Source organism: Gekko japonicus, unplaced genomic scaffold (genome assembly GCF_001447785.1).
Source record: "Gekko japonicus isolate JY-2015 unplaced genomic scaffold, Gekko_japonicus_V1.1 scaffold479, whole genome shotgun sequence".
NCBI lineage: Eukaryota > Metazoa > Chordata > Lepidosauria > Squamata > Gekkonidae > Gekko > Gekko japonicus.
The window spans coordinates 637620-652118 of NW_015169185.1; the positions used below are offsets into that span (position 1 = coordinate 637620).

Below are 14499 nucleotides of genomic sequence, written 5' to 3' on the forward strand. Positions count from 1 at the left end.
CTATCTATTTTCTTAGTTTGTACCATCAATGGTTTGTCAAGCATGTTGATTTGAGCATTATTAAACACCATTTCAAGGGTAATTTGGTTCTAGTGATTTTTAAAATATAATCAATTACTGGAGACCAGATGGAAGGGTTTGTGGCCAACACAAGAGGTGGTGTGGAGGAGTGTCTGATTCTGCCCAGGATAATTGGCAATAAGACGACACTGGCGTATCATAAGGGGATTTTACAGGACTCCAGTCAATCCCGTAGAGAAGAAAAAGACTGAACATAAACTAATAAATAATGAGGTGTTTAGGCTGTCTGATAAGTTACTGAGTGACACTGCAGTCCATGCTTTTCTTCATTACCCACCACAAACTATAAATTAATATGCCTGTGAAAATGACTGCTGTCTTTTCCCCACTGGGTTTAGTTATAAAGGCAAATGAACATCAGTCTTTATGGCTATTTATAGGAGCACTGGAAAGTTCTGGAAAAATGGTAAAGCAACAATATAACAGAACTAGTGATTTGCAGTACTTACAATTATTTGGTTTTGCATATAAATATATATTAATTAACATCTATGTAATTCCAGTGATTCTAGGGGGGAAGACAACTTCATTACCTAAATATTAAAAAGCCCTCAGTGTAATTCACTATTTAAAAGTTGGTAGTAATAATCTTTAAAATACCTTCACCAAACCTAATCTGTAGCAGATATTAGGCTTTTTTTGCAGTGCTTCTTGAAAGTTCCAAAACATTTGCAGAGACATTTTTAGAGTCTCGAGGAATTTGGTCAGTTCAAAACCTCAAGTTTCACATTATTTTAATATTGTAGAGAAGTTGAGGCACAGGTAATGATTTTCCAGCAAGAATTAACAAAACTATTATGGCAAATGGGCAAACTGTTAATAAGGTGCCCTTCAGATATGCTACCCTAAGAGCAGTTCTTTCTATGGCCAGACAGGCACAATTATATAGCCTGTGAATGTATAAAGCCATTCTAGACCATTAGTCCATTTATCCCAGTATTGTCTTTTCTGACTGGCAGCAGCTGTACAATGTTTCAGGCTAAGTTGTTTTCCCAAGACTGTTTCTCAAGATCCTTTAACTCGAGGTTTGTGAATTGAACATGAATCCTTCCATGTGCAAACCAAGCATTCGACTAATGTTGTTGAGGAGTTTTTGCTGTCAAGTCACAGCTGACTTATGGCAACCCCATAGTGTTGTCAAGACAAGAGACATTCAGAGGTGGTTTGCCATTGCCTGACTCTGTGCAGATACCCGAGACTTCCTTGGTGGTCTCTCATCCAAATACTGACCAGGGCTGACCTTACTTAACTTCTGAGTTCTGATGAGGTTGGGCCAACCAGGGCTATCCAGGTCAGGGCACCACTGTAATAGTCCCTCCCTACAACCATGCTGCTAGCTACCTAATTACAGTACTTTTGTCAACACAAGGTTGCATAGGCTGAGGACACTCCAGATTATAATACAAAGAAATTGTTGGTAGTCGTCCCCTCCCTCTTTATCTCTGTGCATCCGTCCCACCCAGAAAACATGGCTTCGCTGCAACATTGCAGAGCATAAGAAGAGGCCTGCTGGATTAGACCAGTAGTCTATCTGGTTCAGCATTCTGTTGTACAGTAGCCAACCAGTTCCTCTGAAGATCAGGCCGAGGCCTTCCCCTGACCTCACCTCCTGGCACTGGTGTTCAGAGGTTTACTGCCTCTGAACATGGAGGTTCCCTTCAGTCACCATGGCTAGTAGCCACTAAGAGATCACTCCTCCATGAATCTGTCTAATCCCCTTATAAAAACATAGGACCATTCTGAGCTCATGTTGAAGTAATATAGTTTTCTACCTGTTGCTCGCATGAATAACTTGTGTGGTAGACTCTCATGCCCATGGGAAGTGTGCAGGGAAATCCAGCTTGGATTTATTAACTTTGCCCTGTAAAACATAAAAAAGAGAATTCTCACAGCTAACCGTTCAGTTCAGCAGTACAAATAACATGCACATACTGTCCTGCATAGTAATTAAATACTGATTAGCAATAAAGCAAACTGAAAATGACTACTCTTTCACATAGGATAGAACAAGATTACTTGTGATTTTTAAAAATGTAAAGCAAGAAACTGAGAACAATGGATTTTGAGCAAATCTATCACCTGTACTAATATTCTTCACCTTGGATTAACCTGTGGGAATTCTCTTCCTGTATAAATCCAATTGTCTGAAGGCTTTCCATTACTGACTGAAGGCCATGTTGAAAAAACACCTTAGAAATAATTATATAATATCTCAGTAAATACATCACACCCAATCTTCTTATGCTATATGATTTCTGACAGTTCAAACTCTTTAATGTGCATCTTCCCCATATCCATCCCCTAAATTGAGAAACAGCGCCTGCAAGCTTGAGCACCTGAAGCTCTAATGCTAGGCTGTGGAGTCCAAGCTCTATGAGGAACAGTACTCCTTTCCTCTTCCACAGCTCACAATAGGAAAGATTTGCATGACTATGCAAGGCTTCCTTGCTGAACCTTCACTATGACCTTGTAGCTTCTGTTAATCACATTACATTCTGCCAAGCGTGGAAGATTATCCAAAATTCCTATTGGTGCCTGTGGCTACGAAACATAAAATACAACATAGTCCTCTATGTTCAAAATGCCTAAGAGGTATCCCAAATACTGAGATATTTGTACAAAGCAAGATTGCTGTTGATATAGAATACGTCGCTGTGAGACTAGATACAACACATATTCTTATCCACTAAATAATTAAAATATTATGAGCTGACTCACTTTTGGACAGTCTACTAAATAAAGACTGAGACCAGCCATATAGTAAAGACAGAATCAATAGTTTGTAGGTCGCCACATATTAATGAGGGTCTTAAACAAGAGAACGTAGAAATAAAGGGGGGAGGACCCTGGGAGACCACTGATCTCTCTGACCATCGCTGTCCTTGACCATATGCCCAGCGGGCCTGGATCTCACTGGGGAGAGAGTTCCTTCAGGCTGGGCAGCCAGACCATTTTGGGACCAGCAAGTTGGTACCAATTGAATATAAAGCTCTCTGAAGGGCCCCTCCCCCTCCCCCAATTTAGCCATAGGACCTCCATCTTCGATGGGTTCAGCTTCAGGCGGCTCTGTTTTAACCATCCCACCATGGCCCCCGAACAGCTGGCCAGATCTTCTGGGGCAGTATCTGGTCGGCCAACCATTAACAGATATGTGTTAAGGTAGAAAGAGATGCACACAGAGAGATAACATCATTAATGGGGAAAGCTTTGTGTAGGTGGAATCTCAGAACTCCCATGAGTGCAACAAACTTCTGAATCAGTCTTCATTTCTTTCTTACTTTTAGAAAACAAGATGTATTTAAAATAATCTTACGTAATTAACTTACACATAAGCACACAAGAGACTGTGATAAGCAGTAAGTGGTGGATAATCAAGGCCCCAGTATTGTAAATTATTGTCACTGGTGTTGAAGTACCTGGAAAAACCCAAAATGAAACCTTGAAATTAATTCATGTAAGGCTACATCTTTGAAAGGTAATGTATTGTAACTTCGGTCTAATAAGCAACCCTTCCATTATATATATATATATATTCTCAGAATTTTATTTCCCACACCATTTGTGTTATAGATTCTTTTCTACAGATAGTCCTATCTGGGCTCACACTCACTCTGGATACAATTGATGATGTCTGTGGTAAGGTTGAAGAGAAGCCCAAAGAGATTTGTTCCTCTACTCATTTAATATGACCAAATTGTACTGGCATATTTTGCAGTTATCTTGAGTGGGACAAGAGAGGCTTGGTCTTCCTTTGACAAGATGGCAATTCACCTGTCATAACAAGGGCATCAGGCACTCAAGACAAGTGGTGCAACTGAAAAGGGAACTGCACATTTCTGTGCAAATTATATTAGCAAACTTTTTAGTAAAAATGCTGGGACAGTCACTCTAGTTACCCTTTTTCTGGCAAAACACGTACGAAAGTGACTCAACAACTTAGTCCTTTTAAGACATTGTTATCTAAACATCATTATACAGTGTCCCTTTGCACAGCCACTCTTCAGTTTATAGTTGTCTATAGGTTGAAGCAAACAATGGACTTCATATTTATTTCAGCACAGATAAATATGAGATTAGAGTTGAAAAATAATCCCACAAATACAAAAAACATCAGTGATCAATAATGGAAGATGTTTGCGGGGGGCTGAATTGACTGTGCTCCACAATACCCATAGCATGTTTCAATCAGATTTTTGTGTCATTTTACTGCCACAAGATATCTTGGCATCTGGCTTGGGGTAGTGAGTATACCTGAAATACAATTCTCTCAAAATAAACAAAATTTATTCTTACTTAACTCACATTTACTTAGTTTTGCAATCTTCAGCACAGGCTACCCCATACTTAAGGCAGGTTTCACAGATCTAAAGCTGCCCCTTCTACTCAAAAAAGAAACACATGCACAACTCAGCCTTTTGAGAAAAATTACTGACAATTACTGTCAGAAAACGTGGTGCTTAGGGGGAAAAATACCACTCCAGATCAAACATCTCCAGATTGCACTGCTGGTTTATGGAAGGACCAGGAGTTTCTAAGGACTTAACCCTACCTTAACTGTTGTAACTTATTGATACAGTGCCTCTTAAATAGGTGGCAAGGGTCACAAACCTGTTCAGACAAGCCAGTAATAACACATTCAATTACAGCTTTACAAACGAGCCAAATAAAATAACCTCAAGAGAACATTATGAAAGTACAAAGGCAAAAGATTTTCATTCATATGACTCTCCTGTACTTATCTTTCGGTAGACTTAAGTCAGAATTTAGCCACATCTTCAAGTTGAAAGGCAGAAGGTTTTATTCAACGAAAATAAAAGTTACAAAAATAAGACATCAGACCTTTTAAATCTCTGTGAAACAGAGTGACTAGTATTTTATAATTGCCAAGGGGCAAGTTCTTAGCTTTTCCAGTCTATCCACTCAAATGCAGCCAATTTTTGACATTTATTACAATAAATGATATTTCTTGAATACCTTATGAGCAGCCTGAAGTATCTTATGAACAATTCATGATAAATCATATTTCTTAAAACTGCATTTCTGCCCCTTATCCTACCATTCAAAATTTGTCATGCTAGGATAGTTTATATCCTTAATCTGAATTTTAATATTCTGCAATGTACTAGTGTCCCACTCACTTCGTGTATTGTGCTCTTATTCAGTGTTAGATTCCACAAAAAAAGTTTGTGAAAAGATAAGAATGGGCACCTTCTTAGCCAGTAATATAAGAAAAGATGCTGTCAAGGTTGTTTTTGATAAATATGCATGGGCTCTACAGAAAGGGGAGAAAGGCAAAAAGATTTAAATTCGTGCCTCTGGCTCAGAAAGATCACATGCAGGAAAACTACATACAAATCACATTTGTAGTTTATAGCCTACCTTTTTAATATACTTTGTTTCTGAACAAAGGAAGTGAACATTTGAGCATACATGAATAACATTAATAGTGAAGCTTCTTCAAAGACTTTACAGGATTAACTTTTAGGAAAGGCTATATTCCACCAAACTCCAGTGGATCACCAATCTGTTTACTGTTGCAAGAATACCAACTATTATCAAATTGTTTCCTGTTACATTTTTCATACTGTTATAACCTGCTTTTATGAAGCAGTTGACTGAAAATTATAACTTTCCAAAATTAAACAAGCAATACCCATCGGCTGCAGCATTCAGTACTTATCTCATTGACAAATATACCCTCATTGCTCTTCATACTCTTGACTATAAATTCTAGTCCATTAATCTTTATAATATTGATAATGCTTACAGCCCTTCCCCTAACATACCATTCCTGAATGACATAAGCACCTCCTTGCAATTTTATCATGGTTCCATTCATTATTCATGCATTTATACCAGCAGCGCACAAACTTTTGCAATGGAACATATGGAGCTGCCCAAAACTGAATCAGACCCCCAGCTAACTACTCTAGTATTATGTACTGTAACAGGAAACAACACTTTATGGCATCTAATCGAGGTATTTTATAGCCTTACTAATGGAGATCATCATCTCTTTTTAAAAACCTAACTACTGAGCTATGGACTTACTGGTAACTAAGGACTCCAGGAAAAGCACATCATCCGTTTGCCTAAACAACTTGTGATGGGGTAACTGAAGGACCACCTCCTCACCTGTCAAGGATCTTCCCATACTTTGGTCTCTGTGACACCACCTGGTAACAACTGGAGACAGGACTTTCTCGGTAGTGGTGCCTCACCCCTTGGAACTCCCTCTCCCTTGAGGCTCACCAGGCTATCAGTGCAATCCTATACACAGTTACTGTAGTCCAGCCCAGTGAAAAGAGCAGGCTAAAACTAGAGTAAATGCACAGGATGCACTGCAAAACATTTCTCACTAACCAAGCTTTTAGCTGAAGTTTAATCCCATCCTTTTAAAGCTGTCTGGGTTTTTTGTACCAATATCCCTCCTGACTGCTATTCTATGACCTCTACTGAAATTTCTTTGCTGCTGCTTTTATGCCCTTTTATGGTGGTTTTATTGCTAGTTCTCTCATGGGGTTTATTATTGACTAGGAGGAAGGCCCGTTGTGGGAAGAAATACAGCGAGCTCTAGAAGGAATCTCCAGATGAGTGTCCTGGCTGTGGCTCGTGGGGTGGCAGAGGGAAGCCATGTTTATTTCCTTCTGCTTAGCTATAAGGCAGGGCTGTCTCAAGTCATTTTGCTGCCTCAAGTGGGTAGTATGGGAGGACAGCCTCATGGTAACAGGTTTGGTTCCCTCCACCCCTGACTTACGTTGATTTGGGGCTATGCAGTGACAGCTAAGGTAGAAAAGCACCTCCTCCTATGCCATGTCTTCTGGCTTCCAAGGGTCTGGAAATCGGTTCCATAGCCAGTTACAGGGTTACCAACTCTGGGTTGAGAAATACCTGTAGATTTGAGCGGCAGAGCCTGGGGAGGGCAGGGTTTGGAGGGACCTCAGCAGGGTATAATTCTATAGAGTCCACTGCCCAAAGCAGCCATTTCCTCCAGGAGAACTGATCTTGGAGATCTCAAGGTGCTGCCTGGAGGCTGGCAATACTAAGGGGAGGGCCAGACCTGTAGATTTGAGGGGTAGAGCCTGGGAAGGGCAAGGTTTGGGGTGTGGAGGGACCTCAGCAGGGTATAATGCCAGAGTCCACTGGCCAAAGCAGCCATTGTCTCCAGGAGAACTGATTTTGGTCATCTGGACATCAGTTGTAATAGCTGGAGATCTCCAGGTGCCGCCTGGAGGTTGGCTTATGTTAATTTGGGGTTATGCAGTGGCAGGTAAGGTAGAAAAGCACCTCCTCCTATGCCATGTCTTCTGGATTCCAAGAGTCTGGAAAACAGTTCCGTAGCCAGTTACAGGGTTGCCAACTCTGGGTTGGGAAATAGCTGTAGATTTGAGGGGTAGAGCCTGGGGAGGGCAGGGTTTGGGGTGGGGAGGGACCTCAGCAGGGTATAATGCCATAGAGTCCACTGCCCAAAGCAGCCATTGTCTCCAGGAGAACTGATCTTGGTCATCTGGACATCAGTTGTAACAGCTGGGAAATTTTCTGTAGGGGAAATGATGTGCTGTGGCTGGGAAACACGGTGATTTGTGGGAGATCTCCAGGCCCCACAGAGAGACTGGGGTATTTATTTTATCTCCGGACTCCCAAAAGCAACAGCAAACTGTTTAGAATGTTAGAGGCAAAGGCCAATCAAGCCACAGATGCAAATGACCTCTGTGTTCTGACTGGCTATTGGGGGGAGAGGAAAAGCAAACTGTTTAGAATATTGGAGGCGAGACTCAGGCAACGCAGCCAGTGGATAGGGACAGCTTCTGAATGACAGATCATGGAGCCAAAGGCTGTGGGCGCTGTGTGGAATGTTCAGCAACGTGCCACCACCAAATCAGCTTTATAATATAGGAGAGATGGGTTTAGTATTTTACATTGCTTTATTATTGTTTTATGTAATGTAGAATTATTTTTATTTCTTTTTATTGTTAGCTACCTCCAGCAGGTTCCTGAGGTAGCATACATGTTTCCTAAATTAAAGAAACAAATAAATAAATTGCACCTACCAGACTGGTGCATTTTACTGTATCATCTGAAGGGTAAGACAATGCCATCACAAAGGGCTCTCTCTGCCCTCAGTATGCCTCTTTTTCTATTTTACCATTCCTTGGTCCTATGACTTATCCTTACTAAATTCTGCTTCCTACTTCATCTGCTAATACCTTTGCTGTCTTGTTCTATCTCCCTTCTCCTAAACTGAACCCTCTTTCATTTCAGTACACCTTTAGCAGCTTGTCTGTCTACAGGGTTTTATACATGCCTTGCCTTTCCCGGCTGTGGCACAGCTCACCAATTGGGCAATGAGACTATAATATGACATTTGTCCAACATTATGTCAGCCTTTGAGGGCTACAATAAAACTACTCAGCTGAACAGAAACAGTGGCACAAAGGCAGAGATGAAAATTTGAAACCTACTAATTTTGTCTGAACCCCAGGTTTCCAGATATTTCATATTGCTTACAAAGCTGTAAAAACAATTTTAAAATATTAAATGACAAACTGCAGGAATCTTTTTGAAGTAAACATTTTGTCACAGCTTTGCTAAAATGCCAATGGCAATAGATCACATTGTTATTTTTAGATGCTATACAATTCTTCATCTTTTTGGATTACTCTGCCCAATATTCCCAATGCTTTTAAAATACAAGTATTTCAAAGGAAACATAACCATACATTTTGAGTAATTCAAAAACTGTTAAAGACAGCTGGGAGTTAAAACTCCTTTGTTCTACATATGTATCACAAGATTTTCTTTGTACAAGGAAAAATACAATCTAAATTTTTAAAATAAGACATACCAGTGCTTGACTGGAAGATTGTAGGTAACTTCTTGCCAGTGCCTTTGAGCTTCATAGTCACCATATAACGGTGATTTTCCTGCACCTAGAAAACCAACAATGTGTATCAAAATTATTAGCTTATTAATTTGTGAATTAGTGTACTAATTAGTTATCTTATTGATAGTTCACTAGTACTGCTCTAAATTCAACAGTTTATGTGGAAATTAGTATGATCCGGATAATAACTGTGTGTCAAAAATTAACACCTGAGAGTATTTTACAATAAATTTTTCAGCACAAAAAGAATCTTCAGGATGGCATCAGCCGAGGAATACTTTCAGTATTCTAGGTAATTCTTTGATGGGCATATTCCTTTTTATACTCAGTTGTTTCAGATACCAAAGTGAAGCTCTTATCATCTTACAAAACAGCCAGAAATATTAACTATGTAATACCTGGCTTGTTCAGAAACACGCTTGCTAATGCACTGTAGAGTCCTATACTTACCTTTCTGCCTTTACTAGTTGTAAATGTTTTCATCATCTGCTTTGAACCTTATATTCAGCAGCTAATTATTTTTTTCTTTACAATGACTGATTTAGTATACTTCTTTTCCAAGCTCTAGCTTTGAATCTGGTTAGGAGCTACAGCTCATTTTATTTATATCTAAATATAGTTTTCGGAATTATATCATCCTTTGGTTTCACAGCCTTGTTTTCAACTTATTGTTCTCCCTGCAGCCAGTGTTTCTAAATGATGAGTGACAAGTCGCCCCCATTCCCCATCTGACTCTTGTCAGGAAATTCTTTTAATGTTTTATATAAAAACGCTATCAATGTAAAATTTCTATGGCTTTGTTCTAAATGAGGACCAAGCAACAATTTAATCACATTAAATACAGATTATTCAGTTCCTGTCTCTTGTAATTACCTATTAAGAACACACAGTTATTTCTGCTAAGATATTGACTCTAGCCTCATGGAGATTGAAGAGTTTCTTTTAAATATAGGGAAACCATCTATAATTCTTTCATATGATCTATGTTTGAGCACTTCACACAAGCAGCAGAGAAAGATATAATTTGTCCCTGGGTAGCACAGACGATTTCTACAAGAAAGGACATTCTGAGAAAATATTTCCAGACTGGTCAGTTCTATGAATAGAAGTTCACTCAATGGACACTTGAAATGATAACTGTGTTGGGCAAACTGAAAAGAGCTTTCAGGTATGGCTCTCCCAGATTTCCTTTGTGGGGAAAGATTTTTAATGGCATGAATGCTATACTCACTGATAATCAATGGGACTTAGGCCTTACCATGAGCCACATTACCTCATCATTTTGAACTTATGGTGCAATACTTCTTAACAGCTGCACACTGTACAGAATATGAGTTGTTATATCATGCTTTTGTTTGCATTAGTACATGCACATGTATACCAACATACACACATTGCCAGAGGAAATTTCTTGCCAGTGCCTTTGACTTTGGTAACTTTCTTCAGCCATCTAGATAGAGTTGCCAGCTCCCTGTTGGGAAATTCCTGGAGATCTAAGAGAGGAGTCTGGGGAGACGAGGGTTGGGGGGGGGCTCACATGGGTATAATGTCATAGAGTCCAAAGCAGCCATTTTCTCTGTGGAAACTGATCTCTGTCATCGAGGGATCAATTGTAATTCTGGGAGGTCTGCCTACCTGGAGGGTGGCAATCCTAAGAAGTACCACCAATTAGTATTGAGGTTAACTGGTGTGGTTAGTCCAGTGACCATTAGTTAGCAAAGTGCTTAAATAAAGCTACAAATGCAGCAACGTCACTTTACCAGGTTACTCAGCTTACAAAGCTACACAGAGCCACATTGCAAATTTAGAAGAGAAATACTTCTCTCTTTATTTGAGAAGTACACTTTGGATAGGAAAGAGTAGATACATGATAGATTACTAACTTACTAGCTAAATGATAAAAGCAGATGGCAAGAGGCCCATCTGCCTCATTGTGCCAAGAGAGGACCGCATGTCTCTCTTGGTGTGTGCAAGAAGAGAGGTTGTCTTCATCAGAGTGAGAGAGAAGGAGGCAGGGGAAATGGTCCCTGAGAACACAATCTGCATTTCAAAGAGGACAGTGCAGGAGAGTAAAGACAGTAAGAAAGGTCAGTGGGGCTTTCTGTTTTGGCGCTCGCCATGGCGGCCGTGTTCCCCTGGAGCTCCAGGAGACCTGCACCAGAGCCCACGGCTGGGAGGGGGTGCGATTGTCCGCACCTACCCTGGAGCCCTTGCGAAGGGCTCCCAGCCATGGGGCGCTAGGAGAGCCCTTCCTCCGGTGTCTGGCCGGCGAAGAGGGGCTGTTCCATGCCCCAAAGGTCCCACTGCAGAGCTTCCCTGCGAGGAACTAGAGATGCACACAGGATTAGGCGTTTGGTGGCCGAGCGAACCTGAATTTAAAGTGATATCATGATTGAAATATGAGTCAAGTTTAAGCAAAAACACCAGAAAACTAGCGGAAAGCTGTCCCCATTGGAAGTGGAGGGGAGGGAACTCCCCCTCGACCAGGGGGAAAAAGTGAACACTTTGCAGCAGACAAGGGGGGGAGCGGGCTATCTAAACAAAGTGGATGGAAATAAAAAGCTTATAAGAACTTACCAGGCATTTTTAAGGACTTTGAGGACCTGTGTAACTTTTGCAAAAAGTAAACAACAATCTCCAACATGGCACCTCCGAGGAGGGAGGAGAAAGATAAGCTACCGAAACTGAAGCCTCTTGCCGGAAGTGCCAGCCCAGCGAGTTCTGTCCGTAGACAGGACACAGTTACAGATCTTCAAAAGATGCTGAATGAGGCACTGTGCCCTCTGCTGGAACAAGTCACGTGATTGGACCAAAAATTCGACACTCAACAATGCAGATGACTGAGATAGCCAAAAAACCAGAGCAAACGCAGCAAGAGCTTAAAGAGGTGGATGCCAACACCAAGAAGCTTAAAAAACAAATGCAGGTGATGGAGGAAAAAAAAGATCAGCTGATGAGTCACATTTGTTACAGCTGCAAATGGAAAGGGCAAGCTACACCCTTAGATTTCAAGGGATCCCCAAAGAGACGGGAGAAAATTTGAAACAGACTATGTGTGACTCTTTAGGCCCTGTGGCAGATATTAAAGCGGATACTTTACAAAGCGAAATAGATACAATCTTTAGGTCGTATTCTGAATTTACAAGAAAGAATAATCTGCCCGGGGAAGTGATGGTGAGGTTCTCCAGACGACAAGTGCGAGATCAAATACTCAAAGCGACAAGTGGAGTTAACTTGAAAATCAAGGACAAAGAAATAAAAACTTTGAAGGACATTCCGTTTGAAATAAGAAAGAAAAGAAAGAAATTTAGAGACAGCTTTATTTTTAAAGAAAAACAACATCCCCTACAGATGGATTGTGCCCAAAGTCATAATCTTTAAATTCAAAGATTAAAAAGGAAAGAATTGACTCTGTTGAAAAGGCACATGAGTTTCTACAGCATCATAATCGTCCAGCAGGAGAAGGAGAGGAGGAGGAAGGCAACAGCATCAAGGGAAGTGAAGAAGAAGGAGCAGTGACGTATTCTAATGAGGACTCAGATTCTAAACTTGGGGCAGTAGCCCCCAAAACAAGTTATCATTTGAGAAAGAAAAAGGACAAAAAATGAGTTATCACAGTCCTTAAGATCCATTCTAACATTTCTTATATTGCTTTTTAAATAGTCAGATATGTTGGTGGTTTTATCTCTAATATGTATGAAGATTATACTTGTTGACCACATCCAATGAACTTTAATCGAACTTTAAGCTAAAAGCTAATTTTATAAGCATTATGTATGACCACCACTTCTTGGGTTTTTAGTGGTTTTTCTTTACTTTCTCCCATAGTTTGTAGATTCCTTTCCTAATTTTGTTGTAGTTTATAGAAAATGCAATCAAAAATCTCCTACGGGGGACAAGAAAGAAAGAAAGAAAGAAAGAAAGAAAGAAAGAAAGAAAGAAAGAAAGAAAGAAAGAAAGAAAGAAAGAAAGAAAGAAAGAAAGAAAGAAAGAAAGAAAGATCAGTGTGCCTATCTAGCCTCTGTTGCCACTCAGTCTGGAGGTATGAGACAGGGGACATCACACCTGGAACTTCCAACAATTAGTGATGCCACCTCTCAGAAGTTATGAAAGTGTACTCCTCAGTTAATATTACAAAGGGTACTATGGACCAAACAGTAAAATATTAGCAAGATCTGAGTCAGTCATTGCTAGGCATTTGCAAACAGTAATAAAAGCAAACAAAGCAAAAGTTAGTGTTTTATTAGCTAGCATGTTTCTTTCAAGACTAGCCAGATAAAACACAGTTAACATTGTATACTTATTGAAAATTCTGCTTTGATGCAAAAAGGATATGGGTCCAAATCTAAAGTACTTGAATCTCACTTCTGGTAGTAGGTAATTAAATACCAAACTGACCAGCTAGCTAAACATTTTTGTCCTTCAATAATCGAAAGTATTTCATGCTTAAGTTTTGCACATTATATATTTTCTTCGTTGGCTATACTTTGCATTGAGGCTGCCAATGAAATCAATGGGATTTAACAGCATGTATACAGGATTGTAGCCTTAGGGTACAGATAAGGAGAGAGTTATAATTCTGTGTTCATAATCCTTCGGGAGAAGGGAGAAGAGAGTTGTAAAGTGTAACATTTCAAAAGTTATTACTAAGCAGACCCTTAAAGCAGTATACCAGTACACATTTTATTATGGTGACTGAGGTTTGCACTTAAAGAGCATATGTTCCCAAGTATAAAAGTACAAAGCTGGCCTAAGGTCAGTCAAAATGTTCTAGCTAGCTTCTACACCTGCAATGGGCAAAGCAGATAGTACTCAATGATAAAGCTCTCAAAAAGGACCGCCTGAAGGACCGCCGTTTCTCACATGTCCCCCAGAGAGCACTGAGGTCAGGGTCACAAAATCGTTTGGCTCTCCCTGGTCTGAAAGACACCAGACTGGCCTCTACCAGGGCTAGGGCTTTCTCAGTGGTGGCTCCACACTGGTGGAAAGAGCTCCCAGAAGACATCAGGGCCCTGCAGGACCTTTTACAGTTCCGCAGGGCCTGTAAAATGGAGCTCTTCCACCAGGCTTTCAATTAGGAGTCGCCACGAACAACATCAACAACACTAACAATATTAACTGAACTGTTAAGGCCCTTTATGCTGACACCAATAGCCGGCCATGCTGGATACTAACGGGGGCCATACTTTGGACCATCATATTATGGTCACAGGTACGCCACCGCCACTAGCCCTTTATTCTATTTTGTACTGTGATTTGGTACGCTTTGTAGCCCTTTATTCTATTTTGTACTGTGATTTGGTACGCTTTGTATTTTATGATGCTGTATTGTATAAGCACGTGTGTTTTAATATATTTTAAAACTTTTATTGTAAGCCGCCCTGAGCCTACCTTGGCAGGGAGGGCGGGATAAAAATCAAATAAATAAATAAATAGAAAAGCATCATTTCGGAATTATTGACCTAAAGTTAATTAACCTTGGGGAAAAAACAGTCAACACTTTATATTTTGTTAAATATATTCTGTAAATCTAT

General features: G+C 40.2%; 1 protein-coding gene across 1 annotated transcript in view; it reads right to left on the reverse strand.

Moving 5' to 3' along the window:
- Nucleotides 1-14499, reverse strand: part of ALG6 (ALG6, alpha-1,3-glucosyltransferase) — a 39820-nt gene that overhangs the window by 22043 nt on the left and 3278 nt on the right. The window contains exons 3-5 of the mRNA XM_015416176.1: nt 8927-9011; nt 3408-3497; nt 1854-1942 (exon numbers count right to left, since the gene is read on the reverse strand). Of these exons, the coding sequence (XP_015271662.1) occupies nt 1854-1942; nt 3408-3497; nt 8927-9011 (264 nt within the window). The remainder of the gene's footprint in view (nt 1-1853; nt 1943-3407; nt 3498-8926; nt 9012-14499) is intronic.